General features: G+C 47.4%; 1 protein-coding gene across 1 annotated transcript; it reads right to left on the reverse strand.

The window, feature by feature from the left end:
* Positions 1-16,815: 16,815 nt before the first annotated feature.
* LOC123052142 (UDP-arabinopyranose mutase 3) lies at positions 16,816-19,991 on the reverse strand. The gene is made up of 4 exons (XM_044475247.1): positions 19,609-19,991; positions 17,831-18,081; positions 17,584-17,752; positions 16,816-17,407 (listed from the first exon to the last, which is right to left on the reverse strand). The coding sequence occupies exons 1-4, from the start codon at positions 19,921-19,923 to the stop codon at positions 17,060-17,062; spliced, it is 1,083 nt and encodes a 360-aa protein (XP_044331182.1). The 5' UTR covers positions 19,924-19,991; the 3' UTR covers positions 16,816-17,059.
* Between the last annotated feature and the right edge of the window lie 2,980 nt (positions 19,992-22,971).

The following is a 22,971-nucleotide window of genomic DNA, read 5'->3' on the forward strand; positions in this document are numbered from 1 at the left end:
ACATTGAGGAACACATCACGGAGATTGATTGATTGATAATATGTCTTACAACGGATGCCTTATGCGATGCAGGATTACAAGTATGAACTATGGTGGTGACGGTTGCTAGAGATGAAAATGGCGGCGGCTAGGGTTGGTGAAGTGGGATGAAGATGACTCTGTTCTGGCTTCGCTCGCAGACGTTCTGTTCACATTTCGACCTGGTCCCCTTTATGAAGGTTGTTAAGGTGGACGAGATGCCTCAGTTTCCATGCCATATGATCGCTCATGCGAGCGATCGCGGTCGCATGGAACATCGTACTTTGTGTTATTTCTTCTCGTACGCCTACCCCTGATTTCTTCTATCTCCTCATTCACTTCCATGTTCACACTTGATTTCTGTTGGAAATATGCCCTAGAGGCAATAATAAAATGGTTATTATTATATTTCCTTGTTCATGATAATTGTCAATTGTTCATGCTATAAATGTGTTATCCGGAAATCGTAATAAATGTGTGAATACATAGACCACAACATGTCCCTAGTGAGCCTCTAGTTGACTAGCTCGTTGATCAACAGATAGTCATGGTTTCCTGACTATGGACATTGGATGTCATTGATAACGGGATCACATCATTAGGAGAATGATGTGATGGACAAGACCCAATCCTAAGCATAGCACAAGATCGTGTAGTTCGTTTGCTAGAGCTTTTCCAAATGTCAAGTATCATTTCCTTAGACCATGAGATTGTGCAACTCCCGGATACCATAGGAGTGCTTTGGGTGTACCAAACGTCACAACGTAACTGGGTGGCTATAAAGGTGCACTACGGGTATCTCCGAAAGTGTCTGTTGGGTTGGCACGAATCGAGACTGGGATTTGTCACTCCGTATGACGGAGAGGTATCTCTGGGCCCACTCGGTAATGCATCATCATAATGAGCTCAATGTGACCAAGTGTTTGGTCACGGGATCATGCATTACGGTACGAGTAAAGTGACTTGCCGGTAACGAGATTGAACAAGGTATTGGGATACCGACGATCGAATCTCGGGCAAGTAACGTATCGATTGACAAAGGGAATTGTATACGGGATTGATTGAATCCTCGACATCGTGGTTCATCCGATGAGATCATCATGGAACATGTGGGAGCCAACATGGGTATCCAGATCCCGTTGTTGGTTATTGACCGGAGAGTCGTCTCGATCATGTCTGCATGTCTCCCGAACCCGTAGGGTCTACACACTTAAGGTTCGGTGACGCTAGGGTTGTAGAGATACTAGTATGCGGTAACCCGAAAGTTGTTCGGAGTCCCGAATGAGATCCCGGATGTCACGGGGAGTTCTGGAATGGTCCGAAGGTGAAGAATTATATATAGGAAGTCCAGTTTCGGCCACCGGGAAAGTTTCGGGGGTCACCGGTATTGTACCGGGACCACCGGAAGGGTCCCGGGGGTCCACCGGGTGGGGCCACCTATCCCGGAGGGCCCCATGGGCTGAAGTGGGGAAGGGAACCAGCCCCTGGTGGGCTGGTGCGCCCCCCTTGGGCCTCCCCTGCGCCTAGGGTTGGAAACCCTGGGGGTGGGGGCGCGCCCCACTTGGCTTGGGGGGCAAGCCACCCACTTGGCCGCCGCCCCCTTTGAGATTGCATCTCCTAGGGCCGCCGCGCCCCCCGGGACCCTATATAAAGGGGAGAGGGAGGGCAGCCGCACCCAAGCCCCTGGCGCCTCCCTCTCCCTCCCGTGACACCTCTCCCTCTCGCTGAGCTTGGCGAAGCCCTGCCGAGATCCCCGCTACTTCCACCACCACGCAGTCGTGCTGCTGGATCTCCATCAACCTCTCCTTCCCCCTTGCTAGATCAAGAAGGAGGAGATGTCTTCCCCAACCGTACGTGTGTTGAACGCGGAGGTGCCGTCCGTTCGGCGCTCGGTCATCGATGATTTGGATCACGACGAGTACGACTCCATCAACCTCGTTCACTTGAACGCTTCCGCTCGCGATCTACAAGGGTATGTAGATGCACTCCTCTCTCTCGTTGCTAGATGACTCCATAGATTGATCTTGGTGATGCGTAGAAAATTTTAAATTTCTGCTACGATCCCCAACAGTGGCATCATGAGCTAGGTCTATGCGTAGTTTCTATGCACGAGTAGAACACAAACTTGTTGTGGGCGTAGATGTTGTCAATTTTCTCGCCACTACTAGTCTTATCTTGTTTCGGCGGCATCATGGGATGAAGCGGCCTGGACCGACCTTACACGTACGCTTACGTGAGACAGGTTCCACCGACTGACATGCACTAGTTGCATAAGGTGGCTAGCGGGTGTCTGTCTCTCCCACTTTAGTCGGAACGGATTCGATGAAAAGGGTCCTTATGAAGGGTAAATAGAAATTGGCATATCACGTTGTGGTTTTGGCGCAGGTAAGAAACGTTCTTGCTAAGAAACCTATAGCAGCCACGTAAAAACTTGCAACAACAATTAGAGGAGATCTAACTTGTTTTTGCAGCATATGCCGTGTGATGTGATATGGCCAAAAGGATGTGATGAATGAAATATATGTGATGTATGAGATTGATCATGTTCTTGTAATAGGAATCACGACTTGCATGTCGATGAGTATGACAACCGGCAGGAGCCATAGGAGTTGTCTTTATTTTTGTGTGACCTGCGTGTCATTGAATAACGCCATGTAAATTACTTTACTTTATTGCTAAACACGTTAGCCATAGAAGTAGAAGTAATCGTTGGCATGACAACTTCATGAAGACATGATAATGGAGATCATGATGATGGAGATCATGGTGTCATGCCGGTGACAAAGATGATCATGGCGCCCCGAAGATGGAGATCAAAAGGAGCAAAATGATATTGGCCATATCATGTCACTATTTGATTGCATGTGATGTTTATCATGTTTTACATCTTATTTTCTTAGAACGACGGTAGCTTAAATAAGATGATCCCTCGCAATAATTTCAAGAAAGTGTTCCCCCTAACTGTGCATCGTTGCGAAGGTTCGTTGTTTCGAAGCACCACGTGATGATCGGGTGTGATAGATTCTAATGTTCGAATACAACGGGTGTAAGCCAGATTTACACACGCAATACACTTAGGTTAACTTGACGAGCCTAGCATGTACAGACATGGCCTCAGAACACGGAAGACCGAAAGGTCGAGCATGAGTCGTATAGAAGATACGATCAACATGAAGATGTTCGCCGATGTTGACTAGTCCGTCTCACGTGATGATTAGACACGGCCTAGTTGACTCGGATCATGTTTCACTTAGATGACTAGAGGGATGTCTATCTGAGTGGGAGTTCATTGAATAATTTGATTAGATGAACTTAATTATCATGAACTTAGTCTAAAATCTTTACAATGTGTCTTGTAGATCAAATGGCCCACGCTAATGTTGTCCTCAACTTCAACGCGTTCCTAGAGAAAACCAAGCTGAAAGATGATGGCAGCAACTATACGGACTGGGTCTGGAACCTGAGGATCATCCTCATAGCTGCCAAGAAAGATTATGTCCTAGAAGCACCGCTAGGTGACGCACCCATCCCAGAGAACAAAGACGTTATGAACGCTTGGCAGCAGCGTGCTGATGATTACTCCCTCGTTCAGTGCGGCATGCTTTACAGCTTAGAACCGGGGCTCCAAAAGCGTTTTGAGCAACACGGAGCATATGAGATGTTCGAAGAGCTGAAAATGGTTTTCCAAGCTCATGCCCGGGTCGAGAGATATGAAGTCTCCGACAAGTTCTTCAGTTGTAAGATGGAGGAAAATAGTTCTGTCAGTGAGCACATACTCAAAATGTCTGGGTTACACAACCGCTTGACTCAGCTGGGAGTTAATCTCCCGGATGACGCGGTCATTGACAGAATCCTTCAGTCGCTTCCACCGAGCTACAAGAGCTTTGTGATAAACTTCAATATGCAAGGGATGGAAAAGACCATTCCTGAGGTATATTCAATGCTGAAATCAGCGGAGGTGGAGATCAAAAAGGAACATCAAGTGTTGATGGTGAATAAAACCACTGAGTTCAAGAAAGGCAAGGGTAAGAAGAACTTCAAGAAGGACGGCAAGGGAGTTGCCGCGCCCGGTAAGCCAGTTGCCGGGAAGAAGCCAAAGAATGGACCCAAGCCTAAGACTGAGTGCTTTTATTGCCAGGGAAGTGGTCACTGGAAGCGGAACTGCCCCAAGTACTTAGCGGACAAGAAGGCCGGCAACACCAAAGGTATATGTGATATACATGTTATTGATGTGTACCTTACCAGCACTCGTAGTAGCTCCTGGGTATTTGATACCGGTGCGGTTGCTCATATTTGTAACTCAAAGGAGGAGCTGCGGAATAAACGGAGACTGGCAAAGGACGAGGTGACGATGCGCGTCGGGAATGGTTCCAAGGTCGATGTGATCGCCGTCGGCACGCTACCTCTACATTTACCTACGGGATTAGTTTTAAACCTCAATAATTGTTATTTAGTGCCAGCTTTGAGCATGAACATTGTATCAGGATCTTGTTTAATTCGAGATGGCTACTCATTTAAATCCGAGAATAATGGTTGTTCTATTTATATGAGAGATATGTTTTATGGTCATGCCCCGCTGGTTAATGGTTTATTCTTAATGAATCTCGAACGTAGTGTTACACATATTCATAGTGTGAATACCAAAAGATGTAAGGTTGATAATGATAGTCCCACATACTTGTGGCACTGCCGTCTTGGTCACATTGGTGTCAAGCGCATGAAGAAGCTCCATGCTGATGGACTTTTAGAGTCTCTTGATTATGAATCATTTGACACGTGCGAACCATGCCTCATGGGTAAGATGACCAAGACTCCGTTCTTTGGAACAATGGAGCGAGCAACCAACTTATTGGAAATCATACATACTGATGTGTGTGGTCCAATGAGTGTTGAGGCTCGCGGTGGCTATCGTTATGTTCTCACTCTCACTGATGACTTGAGTAGATATGGGTACGTCTACCTAATGAAACACAAGTCTGAGACCTTTGAAAAGTTCAAGGAACTTCAGAGTGAGGTTGAGAATCAACGTGACAGAAAAATAAAGTTCTTACGATCAGATCGTGGAGGGGAATATTTGAGTCACGAATTTGGGACACACTTAAGGAAATGTGGAATAGTTTCACAACTCACGCCGCCTGGAACACCTCAGCGAAATTGTCGGGGATATACCCCGCGGTATGACCCGGCCGGAAGTATGACTCGGCCGGACTTGGCGCTTCACCGTGACCCGCCGGATGACTGGCGACTCACGGGTCTGGCGGCTCACTGTCAGATGACTCACGAGCCTGACGACTCACGGATGAGTTGTTTATTGATTATGAGAAAGTCACTACTTGGGAAGCCCGGTTTTCTTCCAATAAACTGGAGGCAAATTATCATATATTATCAGCCGTCGTCTGCACTGGATGGTTCAATGGGCAGGTGCACGAGTCACCGCCACTACAGTTTGGTTAACTTCGAACAACCAGTTGGAAGGAGCCATTGGCCGAGTTGCTGACACGGCTCATACGGGATCATTTATAACCCGCCGCAGTCACTTCAACCTTCTGTGGGTTCACATCATGCTATCAATGCGCTGATGATATACACCTTCTGCTCTGGTCCAATATGGAGAATCTCAAGCCAACTCCTCGAGTCGTCTTGAGACTCGGGGGCTACAATGACATGACTCGGCAAAATTGGCCGGTGTTAGTGAATTCAAGAGCTCCGGGTCATTGGAGGGAAGGTAACCCGGTTCCGGAGGCTACCACTATATTGGTGAAAAATTTAAAGGCCATCAGAAAAATTCTGGTTTAAAAATGAAGGATTCCGGTTTAAAATCCGGTTCAAGAAACATCTCTCTCCAACAAAGCACTGAAGCTCTTAATATCCGGTTTAAAAACCGGTTCAAGGGAAATTTATTTACCACAAGGCTTTGAAGCTCTCAAATCCGGTTCAAATCCGGCTCAAGGTAAATTTATCTCTCACAAAGTTTTGAAGCTTTCACATCCGGTTTAAACTTCCGGTTCAAAAAGAGTTAATCTCTCGCAAGTTCGAGTTCTCAGAAAAATTGAAGGCTGCCAAAGAACTTGCTGCCATGATGCGTGGTTCAAACTTGAGTATCCTGCCTTACGGCTTATCTTATTATGATCACTTGGGGGCTTCCTGCTCATCGAGCATAGCTATCAGTACCCTCTTGATCGGCGCAATGCCAAAACTTATATGGTCACTTGGGGGCTTCCTGTTCAAACATAGGTCGTATTCGAACCAAAGAGAACATAGCTGTCGATACCCTTTTGATTAGCAAACTGCTGAACCTACTTGGGGGCTTCTTGATGGTATCCGAATCATAGCTCAACCCCTTTGGGATTCGACGTGGATCGTATTCGAATCAGCGTCGCTAAACAACTCTTAAGGTCAATTGGGGGCTTCCTGTTCAAACATAGGTCGTATTCGAACCAAAGAGAACATAGTTGTCGATACCCACTTTGATCGGCAACGCCAACGCCACTGGGGGCTATATGATCGTATTCGAATCTTAGCTTAACCCCGTTGGAACGGTTTACTGATCGTATTCGAATCAAAAGCCTCAAAAAAAATTATCTGTTTTTATACAATCACAAGTATTTGAGTCGTCACAAATATCATATGTGCCGGCTTTTACAGGGTTACGTTATCAACTTCACCCTCTGGGTCACGTAAACCGGTGGTATCATCCAAAGGATCATAAGTATGATAACATCAATTGTGTCTTAACATCATGATTGATAACCGGCTTGTCTATTTATGATTCTTTTCGGGTTTTTTATATGACCCGCCCTGCGGCAAACCGCCAAGGGTTCTTGTGATCTACTTGTGTGCAGGGTAAGACTACATTTGGGTGGTTACCCGCCCTGGCTTTTGACGTTAAGTCGCCAGGGCATATGTTGTTTAAACTCTGTGCAGGATTTGCAGAACTATGACTTATATAAATGCTTCAGTCCAAGCTCATCACTGAAATTGGTGTCTCAAAACGGTAATCAATTATTGGTTTTCTCAAGGGCTACAGGCCACCGGGTTACAAAAATTCCGGCTTACAATGAAGGCGCATTAAGTCGTCATTTGCCAAGAGCCGCCAGGTATTTAAACTCCGGGTTTACTTGTCAACCGATGAGGTATTCAAATCTTTAATAGCCAAAACTGGCTGAATTTTCATGATGATATTGAATGATTGAGGTTTTCATACCGGATTATATTATTCAAATCTTGAATAGCCAACATGGCTGGATTTCTATTGTGATTATCAATAACCAGTGTTATGATTGAGGTTTTCAAAGTCGCTTTAGCGCAACGGCTATTATTTGTATCAATGGGCATGATTTATTTTACAATGGAGGAAATAGTCCCGAGTCGCTGCAGGCTTACGACCCGGCACTTGGGGGCTACATTGTTCAAATCGAGATTACATCGAATATACAAGTCCCATGTCACTGCCAGCATGCACCATGGCACTTGGGGGCTAATGCAAAGTCATTTTTTTGCTCAAATTATTGAAGACCCGACTCATCACATTCTAAATGAGCCGGCCCTTGGGGGCTACCAATTGGTCCTGTCAAAAATTCAAGGTACACAAGCCTTAATCCATTATATTGAAAGATCCACTACTCAGTTGGTAGAGTACAAAGCTCTTAACCTTGTGGACGTGGGTTCAAGCCCCATGGTGGAGATTACATCATATGATGTTATTATCAATGAATCACATACAAAGTCCCGGCTCAGTAATATCTTACTGAGCCGGCCCTTGGGGGCTACACGTTGCTGCTCAAGTTTACATGATCATATTTACAAAGTCCCTGCTCATTATTGCATAATGACCCGGCTCTTGGGGGCTACACTGGTTGAAATTTTTATGAGCATAAGGCAATTACAAGTCCCAGGTTGCTGCAAGCATGACAACCTAGCACTTGGGGGCTATAGGTAATATGGATATACGGGAGAAATATCTTCAAATTCTCAGTTTTGAGTAAATCAGATTGACCTGGTGTCTGCAAAAATTATAAACCGGCGTCGGCGACAATTATGACTTGGCATCATCTATTTATAACCCGGCAATTTTGGTACTCATAAACCGGCAAGTTTTATATCTTTAAGCCGGCTGAATATAAGTTGAATATTTGAAGACGAATATTTTTGTCAAGTCAAAGCATTGAAAGCCGACTCAAGTGAATTATCTCTTACAATATTTCTCAACAAGAGACCAATGTCAGAAAATTGACTCTGAAGCTGGCCTGTTGACCCGGATTTTCAAAGGAAGTATCTGGATTTTTTGCATTGGCAAAATTTGAACATATCTGCTAAAGAGATTTGCTATGAGATTATGGATACATATCAAGAAGGAAGATGACAAGGACTTAAGGACGATCAAGTGCCGGCTTACAAAGAATATTTAACCCGGAACACAACCTGTCAAATTTGTTCTTGTGTTTATGTTGCAGATTAGTTTAACATGGATAAATCCAAATTAAACTGGGGGCTAATGTCGGGGATATACCCCGCGGTATGACCCGGCCGGAAGTATGACCCGGCCGGACTTGGCGCTTCACCGTGACCCGCCGGATGACTGGCGACTCACGGGTCTGGCGGCTCACTGTCAGATGACTCACAAGCCTGACGACTCACGGATGACCCCGATGGCGGGTCAGATAGAAGACAAGGCCCAAGGCCCAGAAGGCCGGCTCACGTTTATGATGGGCCGGCTTAAGAAGAAAGGGATGACGAATATTTCCTTTACGAGGAAGCAAGACCTGGACTTGTAATTAACTTGTAAGAGAAGATAGACTAGTCCTAGTCCTACTAGGACTCCACATGTAACCCGCCCCTCTAACTTATATAAGGAGGGGCAGGGCTCCCCAAAGAGGGAGGGGACGAGCAACAAGAAACAATCTCTAGGGCTAAATACCGAGAGCCGGAGCCGGCGACTCTCCCGTGATCATAATGAGACTTAGCCTCAAACGGCACGTAGGGTTGTTACCGGATGATGTTTCCCGGGGCCCGAAGCTGTCTAAATCCTTGTCTTGTGCGTTGATCCGCCCTGCGTCTCTCATCCCAATCAACCCCTCTCAAGCCACTACATAGATGCGTTGGCCTCACGACTAAGTCCTTACACCTAGGACATCTGACGTGTCAATTCCACGACAGAAATGGTGTGTCCGAACGTCGTAATCGCTTTGGATATGGTGCGATCTATGATGTCTCTTACCGATCTACCGCTCTCATTTTGGGGCTATGCTTTAGAGACTGCCGCATTCACTTTAAATAGGGCTCCGTCGAAATCCGTTGAGACGACACCGTATGAATTATGGTTTGGGAAGAAACCTAAGCTGTCGTTTCTAAAAGTTTGGGGATGCGATGCTTATGTCAAGAAACTTCAACCTGAAAAGCTCGAACCCAAGTCAGAAAAATGCGTCTTCATAGGATACCCTAAGGAAACCATTGGGTATACCTTCTACCTCAGATCCGAAGGCAAGATCTTTGTTGCCAAGAACGGGTCCTCTCTGGAGAAGGAGTTTCTCTCGAAAGAAGTGAGTGGGAGGAAAGTGGAACTTGATGAGGTGATAGTCACCCCTTACGAACCGGAAAGTAGCGCAGCGCGGGAAGATGTTCCTGTGGTGCCCGCACCGACTGGGGAGGAAGTTAATGATGATGATCATGAAGCTTCAGATCAAGCTCCTACTGAACTTCGTAGGTCCACAAGGACACGTTCCACGCCAGAGTGGTACGGCAACCCTGTCTTGGAAATCATGTTGTTAGACAACGGTGAACCTTCGAACTATGAAGAAGCAATGGCGGGCCCAGATTCCGACAAATGGCTAGAAGCCATGAAATCCGAGATAGGATCCATGTATGAAAACGAACTATGGACTTTGACTGACTTGCCCGATGATCGGCGAGCCATAGAAAATAAATGGATCTTTAAGAAGAAGACAGACGCGGATGGTAATGTGACCATCTATAAGGCTCGACTTGTCGCTAAGGGTTATCGACAAGTTCAAGGGGTTGACTATGATGAGACTTTCTCACCCGTAGCGAAGCTGAAGTCCGTCTGAATCATGTTAGCAATTGCCGCATTCTATGATTATGAGATATGGCAAATGGACGTCAAAACGGCATTCCTTAACGGCTTTCTTAAGGAAGAATTGTATATGATGCAGCTGGAAGGTTTTGTCGATCCTAAGAATGCTAACAAGGTATGCAAGCTCCAGCGCTCCATCTATGGGCTGGTGCAAGCATCTCGGAGTTGGAACATTCGATTTGATCAGATGATCAAAGCGTTTGGGTTTACACAGACTTATGGAGAAGCCTGTGTTTACAAGAAAGTGAGTGGGAGCTCTGTAGCATTTCTCATATTATATGTGGATGACATACTATTGATGGGAAATGATATAGAATTCTTGGAAAGTATAAAGGCCTACTTGAATAAGTGTTTTTCAATGAAGGACCTTGGAGAAGCTGCTTATATATTAGGCATCAAGATCTATAGAGATAGATCAAGACGCCTCATTGGCCTCTCACAAAGTACGTACCTTGACAAGATATTGAAGAAGTTCAATATGGATCAGTCCAAGAAGGGGTTCTTGCCTGTATCGCAAGGTGTGCAATTGAGCACGGCTCAATGCCCGACCAGAGCAGAAGATAGAGAAAAGATGAGTGTCGTCCCCTATGCCTCGGCCATAGGGTCTATTATGTATGCCATGCTGTGTACCAGACCTGATGTAAACCTTGCCGTAAGTTTGGTAGGAAGGTACCAAAGTAATCCTGGCATGGAACACTGGACAGCGGTCAAGAATATCCTGAAGTACCTGAAGAGGACTAAGGATATGTTTCTCGTTTATGGAGGTGACGAAGAGCTCGTCGTAAAGGGTTACGTCGATGCTAGCTTCGACACAGATCTGGATGACTCTAAGTCACAAACCGGATACGTGTATATTTTGAATGGTGGGGCAGTAAGCTGGTGCAGTTGCAAGCAAAGCGTTGTGGCGGGATCTACATGTGAAGCGGAATACATGGCGGCCTCAGAGGCAGCACAAGAAGCAATCTGGGTGAAGGAGTTCATTACCGACTTAGGAGTTATTCCCAATGCGTCGGGCCCGATGACTCTCTTCTGTGGCAACACTGGAGCTATTGCCCTTGCCAAGGAGCCCAGGTTTCACAGGAAGACCAGGCATATCAAGCGTCGCTTCAACTCCATTTGTAAAAATGTTCAAAATGGAGACATAGATATTTGTAAAGTACATACGGACCTGAATGTAGCAGATCCGTTGACTAAACCTCTCCCTAGAGCAAAACATGATCAACACCAGAACGCTATGGGTGTTCGATTCATCACAATGTAACTAGATTATTGACTCTAGTGCAAGTGGGAGACTGTTGGAAATATGCCCTAGAGGCAATAATAAAATGGTTATTATTATATTTCCTTGTTCATGATAATTGTCTATTGTTCATGCTATAATTGTGTTATCCGGAAATCGTAATACATGTGTGAATACATATACCACAACATGTCCCTAGTGAGCCTCTAGTTGACTAGCTCGTTGATCAACAGATAGTCATGGTTTCTGACTATGGACATTGGATGTCATTGATAACGGGATCACATCATTAGGAGAATGATGTGATGGACAAGACCCAATCCTAAGCATAGCACAAGATCGTGTAGTTCGTTTGCTAGAGCTTTTCCAAATGTCAAGTATCATTTCCTTAGACCATGAGATTGTGCAACTCCCGGATACCATAGGAGTGCTTTGGGTGTACCAAACGTCACAACGTAACTGGGTGGCTATAAAGGTGCACTACGGGTATCTCCGAAAGTGTCTGTTGGGTTGGCACGAATCGAGACTGGGATTTGTCACTCCGTATGACGGAGAGGTATCTCTGGGCCCACTCGGTAAGCATCATCATAATGAGCTCAATGTGACCAAGTGTTTGGTCACGGGATCATGCATTACGGTACGAGTAAAGTGACTTGCCGGTAACGAGATTGAACAAGGTATTGGGATATCGACGATCGAATCTCGGGCAAGTAACGTATCGATTGACAAAGGGAATTGTATACGGGATTGATTGAATCCTCGACATCGTGGTTCATCCGATGAGATCATCGTGGAACATGTGGGAGCCAACATGGGTATCCAGATCCCGCTGTTGGTTATTGACCGGAGAGTCGTCTCGGTCATGTCTGCATGTCTCCCGAACCCGTAGGGTCTACACACTTAAGGTTCGGTGACGCTAGGGTTGTAGAGATACTAGTATGCGGTAACCCGAAAGTTGTTCGGAGTCCCGAATGAGATCCCGGACGTCAGGGGGAGTTCCGGAATGGTCCGGAGGTGAAGAATTATATATAGGAAGTCCAGTTTCGGCCACCGGGAAAGTTTCAGGGGTCACCGGTATTGTACCGGGACCACCGGAAGGGTCCCGGGGGTCCACCGGGTGGGGCCACCTATCCCGAAGGGCCCCATGGGCTGAAGTGGGGAAGGGAACCAGCCCCTGGTGGGCTGGTGCGCCCCCCTTGGGCCTCCCCTGCGCCTAGGGTTGGAAACCCTGGGGGTGGGGGGGCACCCCGCTTGGCTTGGGGGGCAAGCCACCCCCTTGGCCGCCGCCCCCTTGGAGATTGGATCTCCTAGGGCCGGCGCCCCCCCCCAGGGACCCTATATAAAGGGGGGAGGGCAGCTGTACCCAAGCCCCTGGCGCCTCCCTCTCCCTCCCGTGACACCTCTCCCTCTCGCTGAGCTTAGCGAAGCCCTGCCAAGATCCCCGCTACTTCCACCACCACGCCGTCGTGCTGCTGGATCTCCATCAACCTCTCCTTCCCCCTTGCTGGATCAAGAAGGAGGAGACGTCTTCCCCAACCGTACGTGTGTTGAACGCGGAGGTGCCGTCCGTTCGGCGCTCGGTCATCGGTGATTTGGATCACGACGAGTACGACTCCATCAACCCCGTTCACTTGAACGCTTCCGCTCGCGATCTACAAGGGTATGTAGATGCACTCCTCTCTCTCGTTGCTAGATGACTCCATAGATTGATCTTGGTGATGCGTAGAAAATTTTAAATTTCTGCTACGATCCCCAACAATTTCTTCCTTTTAGCCCATTTCCTATGGAAACACATCAAAGAGAGGATTTGTATAATCCTTTGCATTCATTAGTCATTAGTGGCAATATTAGAGCAAATATCTCAGTTTTAATGAAATATCTCAGTTTAAACAAAGGGTAAATAAGTGTACAAATATCACTCATCAGATGTCTTTATGTGTGAAATAAAATTGCTTCGTAGTTGGCTCTTGTCTCGTTCGCGATCTTTGTCCCCGCAGGTACACAAAATCGTACAGATCGAGCCACGGAGAGGCTAAGGGCAGAGAGACCGTAAAAGACTATTCTGAACACCAGTGACAGAAACATTTAGTACGGTAGCGTGAATCCTATCTCTGGGATACAAGAGGTGTAATCATTAAACGCCCAATGCTTTTGTCTGATTTTATCTCAATTACTGAGGCAGCCTCGGGCGACGAACAGGGCCTTTGGTTAGACAACTAACTCTTGATGTAGGACGTGTGACGGTCAAGACGTAATTTGGACAACCCCCACTTCGATACGTTGCAAGCACATCTTGACGGATGACTTCTAGAGCGCAAACCAATATCATCAGGATCTCGCTCAGAAATAAATGGTTGTAAGAACAAGTTCTCATAACCATGCCTATTTTTATTTATAAGTGTTCAATTATGCAACTTGCTTTCGATACGGTTAAAAACTATAATTTAATACTTTTGCAAAGCTTGGTAAAAACACTTGTGCTAAAGATGCACTCCTTCTCATGGGTTCGATAACTCAAGGTCACCTCTAGGGAAAAAGACGGAATCCTTTCTGCTCCTTTACCATATCACTAAAGGGACTCATCACTCGTCCACGTCCCAGAGTTGTTCAGGCTGACGACGAACAACGGCTGCACCTGGAAGGTCACCACGAAGATGATCAACGGCAGGCTCACCCTTGATAAGGGATGGGCCGCCATCTGTGTAGCCAGCGAGATCAGGATCGGAGTCTTCTCACCTTCATGCTGGTGAGCCCCGCGAACTTGAGGGTCCTCATCTTCAACAACGAGGGCATTCAGATTGTGGCAAATTGCTTGCCGCACCACAAAGCATTCGACATGGATGTTTAAGGTGCTAATGAGGGTGTTGTTGCTGCTGAGGGTGGTGCTGCTGATGTTGCTTAGGATCGATCGCTGCTATCTATGCTATGTTAATCAACTTTGAAGATTATGTGGTATTGTAGTGATGTTATACTGTTTGAACTGCTATAGCTATGGTTATGCCACGATTATGGTTATGCTTGTGGTTTTAGTTGTGCTTATTCTTATGGTTTACGCTTATGCTTAAGGTTTATGCTATCGTTATGCTTACGCTATATATGTTGTTGTTGTTGTGTGTGTATTGGTAACCTCACCACTTCTAGAAGAGGTTACCACATCACCTGTGTAGTATGTAACCAAACAACAGCTTTTTGCATCTGGGGTAGAACATGCAGACAACCAAACACAGATTCTGATGTTGCTGCTCAGTCAAAGCCAGAGGGGTTGCAAACAAACAAACAATATGCAAAACTTGATTTTTGACCTGCATTCACTCGGTTAGGCTGAGTTGGGTCACAGATACAAAGTGCCCAAAATCGATGCGAGTAACCAAACGCATGCAAAACCTACGGCCACGCACTTAAACAAGTCTTACGTTGCATGCATTGTTATTCTCTGACGAAACTGAAGAAACCTAACACCCAGCAACTAGAACATAAATCGGGATTAAACAGCTAGCATTTTCAGCGGGCTATTGAGACGGTGGAAGTCGTGACGCGCTGAACAAGGTTGAAACTTGAAACGGAAGAGGAGGATGTTCCCCTTGGAGTAGCGCAAGATACGAACCAAACAGTCAAACATCAGTCAGGCGCCAGGATTCAGGCGTGAGGCCCCGTGGAGCTTTCAAGTGGCCGGCCACCACCATGTGTTCCCCGCCGCGGGCGAATAGTCTTCCCTCTGTCGGCGTCGTCCATGTCCAATCCGATATCCCAATCCCGCCGACGCTGCCGCAGCTGCTAGCACTGCTACTGGTGCTACAGCAGACAGCAGGCCCTCCTCCAGTCGTCAGTCGTCACGTCATGGTGCTAGCTGTGTGAAAAGTAAGGGCAGCAGTGCAGCTGGTTGGGCCATGGATGCCCTAATGATTGAACGTGTTTCCTTCCTGCCCTGCCATCTTCACTGCTGGCCCAGCAGGGGTACAGTTCTTAGCGACTGCATGCGCCACACAAAATATTCTTCAGATAGGTAAAACATGGAGGTATTTTTCCTGGCCTGGTTCCGTGGTGATGGCCATCTGAGTGCTCAGGGCATCACCACCATGGTCGAATAGAACTAGAAACTGACGCTGTTCCGGACTAGCTAGCGTTGATCGTCTGGTCAGAGAGACTATCGGAACTCGGAAGTGTGCCATGACACGTAGCAAACCTGAACGATTCGTGTTTCTTCCTTTTCTGCTTGTTCTATAGTTTGAAGTATTCTTGATGGTAGTCCTCGGTATTATACTCTGCAAATGCTGCTGGGTGTATATATAAGCGGTTTTTGTGCTTATTATTGGAGGGAAATCTATATCTGGATCTGTGATCATCTCATGTATAAAATGTTTTGCAAATGCACACAACAAAAGTCGTTGTAGTATAGTGGTAAGTATTCCCGCCTGTCACGCGGGTGACCCGGGTTCGATCCCCGGAAACGGCGCTTTTATTTTTTGTAGTCTTCTGTGCGCTAGTTGCAGACAGCTGCATCCAAACTGGCCAAAATTTCTCAAACTCAACGGCGACAACAGTTCGGAATAGCATGTGAAGGGCCAAAATTTCTCAAACTCAACGGCGACAACAGTTCAGAATAGCATGTGAAGGTTCAGAAACAATCTCCTTTTTGTTTGTCTATACAAGATACCTTTTCTTAGAAGAGTCTACAACATACCTGAATAGAAATCACATGTTTGTCCTTACATGGGCTGTTGTGTCTGCTACTGGACAAGATTTCCACCCTATTGCTCTGCTTTGGCCACTCGTTTCCAAACCTGCTCTGAACATGTGTGCCACTGCTGCCTTCTGGAGTAACATATCCGGTCATCAAGAAATCATACGATTTCCACCTTATTTGCCGGGCTTTGTCGAGTTGTTTACAAACCTTGTCTGTGCTTCCAGGGGCTGATTTGGCCTGGCATGAAATGGAAACCACTCATCTGCTGGACCGCTTCATTCACCAGCTGGGACGTTCAAGAGGCCGACTGCTCCGCATTTCCTGGAAAGCACAAGCGAGTCCCAAGCCAAAAGGAGATGCGCCCTGACTTGTCCTCGACGCTGGTGCTACATGTTGTGGCCTGTGGGCCGACAAACGACCTGGAAGCGCTCGTGTTGGCGATCTTTAGATGGCCTCTCTGTTTTCTTGTGCTGTATGTAGTCAGCCGACTTGTAGCTAACTTTAAATTCCTTTTTTTTTGGGGCTAGGGCTATCTCTAAAGTCCTGTTTAAGACCTACTCCTATATTAGTTCTGATGCTTGTGTTCGCCAAAAAAAAATTAACTTGATGCTTGCGCGTGTACCTGCGTCCGGGGGCTGCCGTGATGTATGAAACCAGGGGGTGCTCCCTTTTCTCTGAAAATAAGATGCCCAAATAGAGTTCAGAGTTACGAATTCAGAATTGCACATCTTCAAGATTTTTTTTTTCTTCCAGAAACGTACATGTAGCTGTATGACATAATGCTTAATCCGAGAAACAAGTAACTTTATTCTATTTGAAGGTGATCCGATTCCGACAATACAACTGTCCCAACACAAGCAAAAATGTAAATTCCCTAAAACCACCAGGGCAGTTGTCCAGGGAAGAAGGTAAACTTTAAGTTACAACGAAGTGATATTTCTCATCTCATCAGCACTAACCAAACAGGAGTATTTCAGTATGGATAGTTCACATGAAAAAGCGAACCGTATATGTATGCTACTGCCTCTCACTTGCTCTTCAGAGCAGGGCCGTTTGTGGTGGTAATGGCACCCTTTGGTGGGTTGAGCTCATCCCAGGCCTCAATCCATGTGACCATGGCATCAGCAAGCTTGTTGAAGTAGCCATCCACCTTGCCGAGCTTCGCCCTCACCTGCTTGGCCAGCTCAAGGTAACACTTCTGGACAGTGGTGGCCTCCTTTGAGAGAGTCACAGACTGGAAGAAGGGGATCAGCTCCTCCTGCCAGAAGATGCCGTTGTATTCCTTCTTTAGGTTCACAAACGGGTTGCTTGCTTTGCTGTGCCAGATGTAGGGCAGACCAGTCTTAATACCCAGGCTCAAATGATCAGTAATCACCTGTGTAGACAGAGAAAAGATAATTCAGTACAAAGAATTGGAAACAGGCTAGATACAATTTTTAGCATCCGCAGTGCACTAGATGTAACTAATTGTCCATGGCAACCAACCAACATGTTCAGTTTGCATTCACAGACAAACACCAATACAGTTTCAAAGAAAATGACAGAATGTACCTTGGTGCACCATCCAGCCCACATATCATCGTAGCGACCAATAGGCTGGCCATCACCCATAAGGCCAAAGTACATTGCAGGACCAATGAGCTCACGGTCAAACGCGAGGTTCATTCCACACATTGGAAACAAGGTACCCTTCGGGATTGTAAGAACAGCATCAACATACCTGATCCCAAGAAAGAAACATCAGATTAGAAAGAAGAGATTGTTTAAAATATTGAAGTGCCAAATGTAAAATTCTCACCTGTTATTTCTCTCACGAGGCTTGACAAGCTGGGTAGGGGCATCATAGTCTGGAATGTTGAGCCAAAGCCCATGAGACACAGCAGTTGGGGCACCCTCGCGAAGGCTGAAGGGGTACCCACGAACAAAATCAGCACCCTCACGGTACGGGTCGTACAGAGTATTGAAGAAAAATGGAGTTGAAGGGCTCAGAAGGTTCTTGATGTGCTGCTCAAGTGCATTGATGTCCTTTCCTGATGGGTCCTTAGCAACCTGAGATTTTGTGAAAATAATAGGTTAGCAATGGGCTAATGGCATGGCATCTGCTGCATCACCAAATATACTGACCAATTCAGAATGGGAGACCACAACAATGGCATCAAGATAAAAAAATTGAGAGTGCAAGCATGTGCGCATGCTAGCATGTCTGTCAACTAAACTAGCAAACTATTACATAACCCCTTGACTGCAGGTGATGCCATGAAAGAGAATATGGTGTACTATTTTCTAGGTAAATGAATGACAAATGCAGGCCAGAGACCGATTCTTACAGTAAGAACTTTGCTTTTGCACTAGATCTCTGCTTCATAGGCCATCTCAGAGATCCAACAAAAGCAACATTATTTAGCAAATAGGTGGGACCCTCACGTGAATATACAATTTTTATTTTACATACCTTGTGTCAAGGTAGCTGTCAAAACAAACACCTCGCGCCAAGGTATGCTTTATAACTAGAGATAAATCCAACTAGAAGAAGGTATGTAGCCCATTAAAGAAAAAGGATGGTCACATCTATCGCTCAGTCCATATATGCTACTCTATCACTTTAGGCTCTGGATCGATCCACACAAGATGCAATCATTTCAAAATTGTTAGACAATCATTTATCCCAAAGCTAAAAGTACAGATGAGGACCCTAACACACAAACAAAAGATGCATCGGCATAAGTGACAAAGTAAGGCGGCAGGCGATACTTACAATTTGTACTGTCGCATTGTTATATATACGAGAAATTATTAATCCTACAACAATTGTGGGGTAACAAACTACCAACACCACATATCCATAGCTTACAACTCCACCTCATACCCATCCAACTGCAAGCAATACAGGAGTACAGGACCAAACCAGTGTGGCCACCTCCAATGCTTGATACTCCCTCTCACAAATATAAGATGTTTTAACTTTTTTCTGAATGTATATAGACACGTTTTAGTGTGTTTGTTCGCTCATTTCAGTCCGTATGTACTCCCTAAGTTAGTACAAAGTTGAGTCACTTATTTTGGGACAGAGGAAAAGTTAGTACAAAGTTGAGTCGCCTATTTTGGGACGGAGGGAGCACTTCTTCATATTGATATCCAAAACTGAAGTAACATTGTTAGATCAAAAGATGCGACTATCTATCAGTCAGTCATCTGGTGAAAAATTGCATTTAACTACCCAGATCACTTCCTCTCTCAAAAAAAAAAACTACCCAGATCACAGGGCTACGAATCACGTGATTTTAGGCGCGAGCGAACTGAGCGATCATAACTGACACGAGTAACAACGTCATGCAGCACCCCCCACGAAGAAATTAATGAGAGATCTCGCCTTTCTCCTCAATTCCCCCAACCAGATCTGAGCCCCACCCACACCAAAATCCACCTCCCGTCCCGTGACAAAAATCACACAGTGCAGGACACTACATAATTTCGACCAAATTCGAATGCGATCTAGCCCAATCGAGCCAAATCACACCACCACATAGGAAGAATATCTCGTAAGCGAGACGGCGAGAGAGCAGACAGAGCACTCACGAAGCAGTCGTCGTCGATGGTGTAGATGTACTTCTTCTTGGAGACCATGTATCCGAAGCAGCGGCAGGCCGAGTCCTTGAAGGAGATGCAGGAGGCCTTGGGGCCGAGGATGCGGTTGACGTCGTTGCGGTTGTAGAGCTCGTAGTCGAAGCCCTCGGGCACCTTGATGACCTTGGTCGGGTCGCCGTCCTGCACGATGATGAGGTGGTAGGGCTGGAAGAAGGGCCGCCACATCTCCAGGAAGTCGAGGTTGCGGATCGTCGGGATGACGATGTCCAGCTCGTCCTTGAGCAGCGGCGTCGTCGGGGTGGCCATCGCGGCGAGACGGGCGTCGGCGGAGGCAGGGACGGGCGGGCAGGCGGTGGTCGGCCGGGGTGCGGAGAGGTGTGGGAAACGGACAGGGTATATAAGGAAGGAGGAGGCCGGGCGGGGGTTTAGTGCGGGCCCGGGCCGGCTGGGCCGGACAGAGTGGACCGGCCGCGGCCGGTGTGGGCTGTTCCTTTTGCCTTTTTTCCCTTTGCTTGTCATGGAAGTGAGCAGTATGCAGTCAGTGTGGTCCTTGGTGAATTAGTCAGACTTGCCAGAGTATTCAGTCCAGACCCTACAACAAAATGACATGATGTGATCTCATGTCTATGATTACTTTTTCATTGCTGAGGAGTCTAATCAGGTAACTTGAAAGTCCTCAGAAAAAAAACAGTTCTTGATTTACCGTGGACAAGTCAGCCAGCATTTCATCTCGTCTCGTCTCATCTTGTCTTGCCTACTTAAAAAGAAGTTAACGTTCTGTCGTCCGTCTCATCTTTCGTCCAACTATCCCCTTCCCGCGCCCACAAAACACTCACCCCACCTCACATTCGAGTTTTTTTACCTCGCCCGATTATTCTCAAATCAAATCGGTAAGGCAATTGTGCATATCAATCGGGTGGGGTAACCTATTGTAATGACCTGAACTCTAGCAAGGAATTGGATAGCCGCAGGAGGGGAATTTTGGGTGAGAGGACGAAGAAGCAGTAGGTGAGGGAGAGACGAAAGGGGATGGGGAATCAGTTATCTCTTCATTCATGCCTGTCTCACTAGTACACAGGGGATTAAGTACCCAACACACACGCACGCTGCTGGCCACAGACGGCCCAGTCAGCCATGGGCTCAACCCAACCCATACTACTCGTCTCTCCCTAATCAGTCCACTGATGCAGTAGCATCAGGTGTGACATGCTCCCCTCCTTGAGCGGAAGCAACATCATCCCAGCAAGGAGCCGTCGGGTACCGGTGACGCAGCACTGTGTAGTCCTCCCATGTAGTGGAGTCTGGTGATAGAGACGACCATTGGACACGGACTTGTACGATGGATGCGATCCCCTTCTTGACCATGCGACGGTCCAGGATTGCCACCGGCTGCAGAGGTGCGGCAGAGAGGTCAGGAGCGCGCGGCAGCTCGGCGAAGACAGGTGTGTAGTCCGGCGTGAAGGGCTTCAGCTGGGAGACGTGGAACACCGGGTGGATGCGGCTGCCCGGTGGTAGCACCAGTTTGTATGCCATGGTGCCCACACGTTGCTCGATGGTGAAGGGACTGAAGAATTTGTACGCCAGCTTGGGGCACGGGCGGTTAGCCACCGTGGATTGGACATATGGCTGGAGCTTGAGGAGTACCTGATCACCCATGACAAAAGAGTGCTCAGTGCGATTCTTGTCTGCCTTCTGCTTGCATCCGTTCTGGGCACGCGCCAGCTGCGCGCGGAGTCGATCATTGTGCTTGACCCAATCCAGTTCTTCGCCTGCTTCCTCTGGCAGGTGCGCCCCAAGCGATGGCAGGCCGCCCAGGTTCGGTTCTTTGCCATACAGGGCTTGAAATGGAGATGTATTGAGTGACAAGTGATGCGAAGTATTGTACCAGAATTCTGCCGTGGGAAGCCACTTGCGCCAGTGCTTCGGGGTGTCATGAACAGCACACCGAAGGTACATTTCCAAACATTGATTGACCCGCTCACTTTGTCCGTCCGTCTGAGGATGATAAGCAGTTGAGTAACTGAGCTTGGTGCCAGTCGCGTCCAACAGGGCACGCCACATGTTACTTGTGAATATTTTGTCATGATCTGAGATGATGGACAGAGGAACTCCGTGCAGTTTGATAATGTTATCCCAGAAGGCGCGGGCCACGGAGGCTGCTGTGAACGGGTGACAGAGGGGTACAAAATGAGCATACTTGGTGAAGCGGTCGACGACAACCATGATCACTTCATAGCCCTCGGACGTTGGCAGGCCCTCGATAAAATCCATGGTGAGGTCTTGCCATGGCTCGGTGGGTATTGGCAGGGGCTAGAGCAGGCCTGGGGACTTGATGTGCTCATGTTTGGCATGCTGACATACTGAGCATTGATGAACAAAATCCTCCACCGCTGGTTTGAGGCCTCGCCAGGTGAAATGTTTCTTGACTCGCTGGTAAGTAGCCATCACTCCAGAATGCCTGCCCACAGCACTCGCGTGAAACGCACTGATCAACTTTGTTTGGAGTGCAGTGTTTGCTCCTATCCACAGTTTGTTGTGCAGGCGGATGACCCCTTGCCTCAGTTCATAACCTTGCTCATCCGGGCTGGTGATAGCAAGCCGTTGCAGCAAATCTTGCACGGTATCTGTCTCATAGGAGTTAGCTACTTCTTGCAGCCACTGTGGTTGGCAGATCGAAAGTGCGTCAATAGACAGAAGGTGCCCGACGCGAGACAGAGCATCCGCGGCGCCATTGTCCGGGCCATGCCTATACTTGAATGAGAATTGGAGCCCAACCATCTTCGACATGGCCTTTCGCTGGAGCTCCGTTTCTAGCTGCTGATCCCCCAGACTACATAAGCTCTTGTGATCTGTGACTATCACAAAAGGACCTCGTTGCAGGTACGCCCTCCACTTGTCGACTGCCATGGTGATTGCGAGGAACTCCTTCTCGTAAATTGATAGGCGTTGGTTGCGCACGCCCAGAGCCTTGCTGAGGTAAGCGAATGGGTGGCCGTCTTGGACCAGAACCGCCCCCACGCCGGTATCACATGCGTCTGTCTCAATGGAGAACGGCCGGGAGAAATCTGGTAAGGCCAATACCGGCGTGCTCACCATCGCAGTCTTGAGATGCTCGAATGCCGTTTGTGCTTGTTCAGTCCACACGAACCCTTTCTTGGTGAGCAGCTGCGTAAGGCTTGGCGAGGATGCCGTATCGAGGAACAAACTTGCGGTAGTAGCCCGTCAGGCCGAGGAACCCGCGGAGTTCCGTAGCATTGGTTGGTGTTGGCCACGCCCGCATTGCGCTGGTCTTGCTTGGATCAGTCGCCACGCCCTCCCTTGAGATGATGTGGCCGAGGTACTCGATGCTTGGTT

Source organism: Triticum aestivum, chromosome 2D (assembly GCF_018294505.1).
Source record: "Triticum aestivum cultivar Chinese Spring chromosome 2D, IWGSC CS RefSeq v2.1, whole genome shotgun sequence".
NCBI classification, from domain to species: domain Eukaryota; kingdom Viridiplantae; phylum Streptophyta; class Magnoliopsida; order Poales; family Poaceae; genus Triticum; species Triticum aestivum.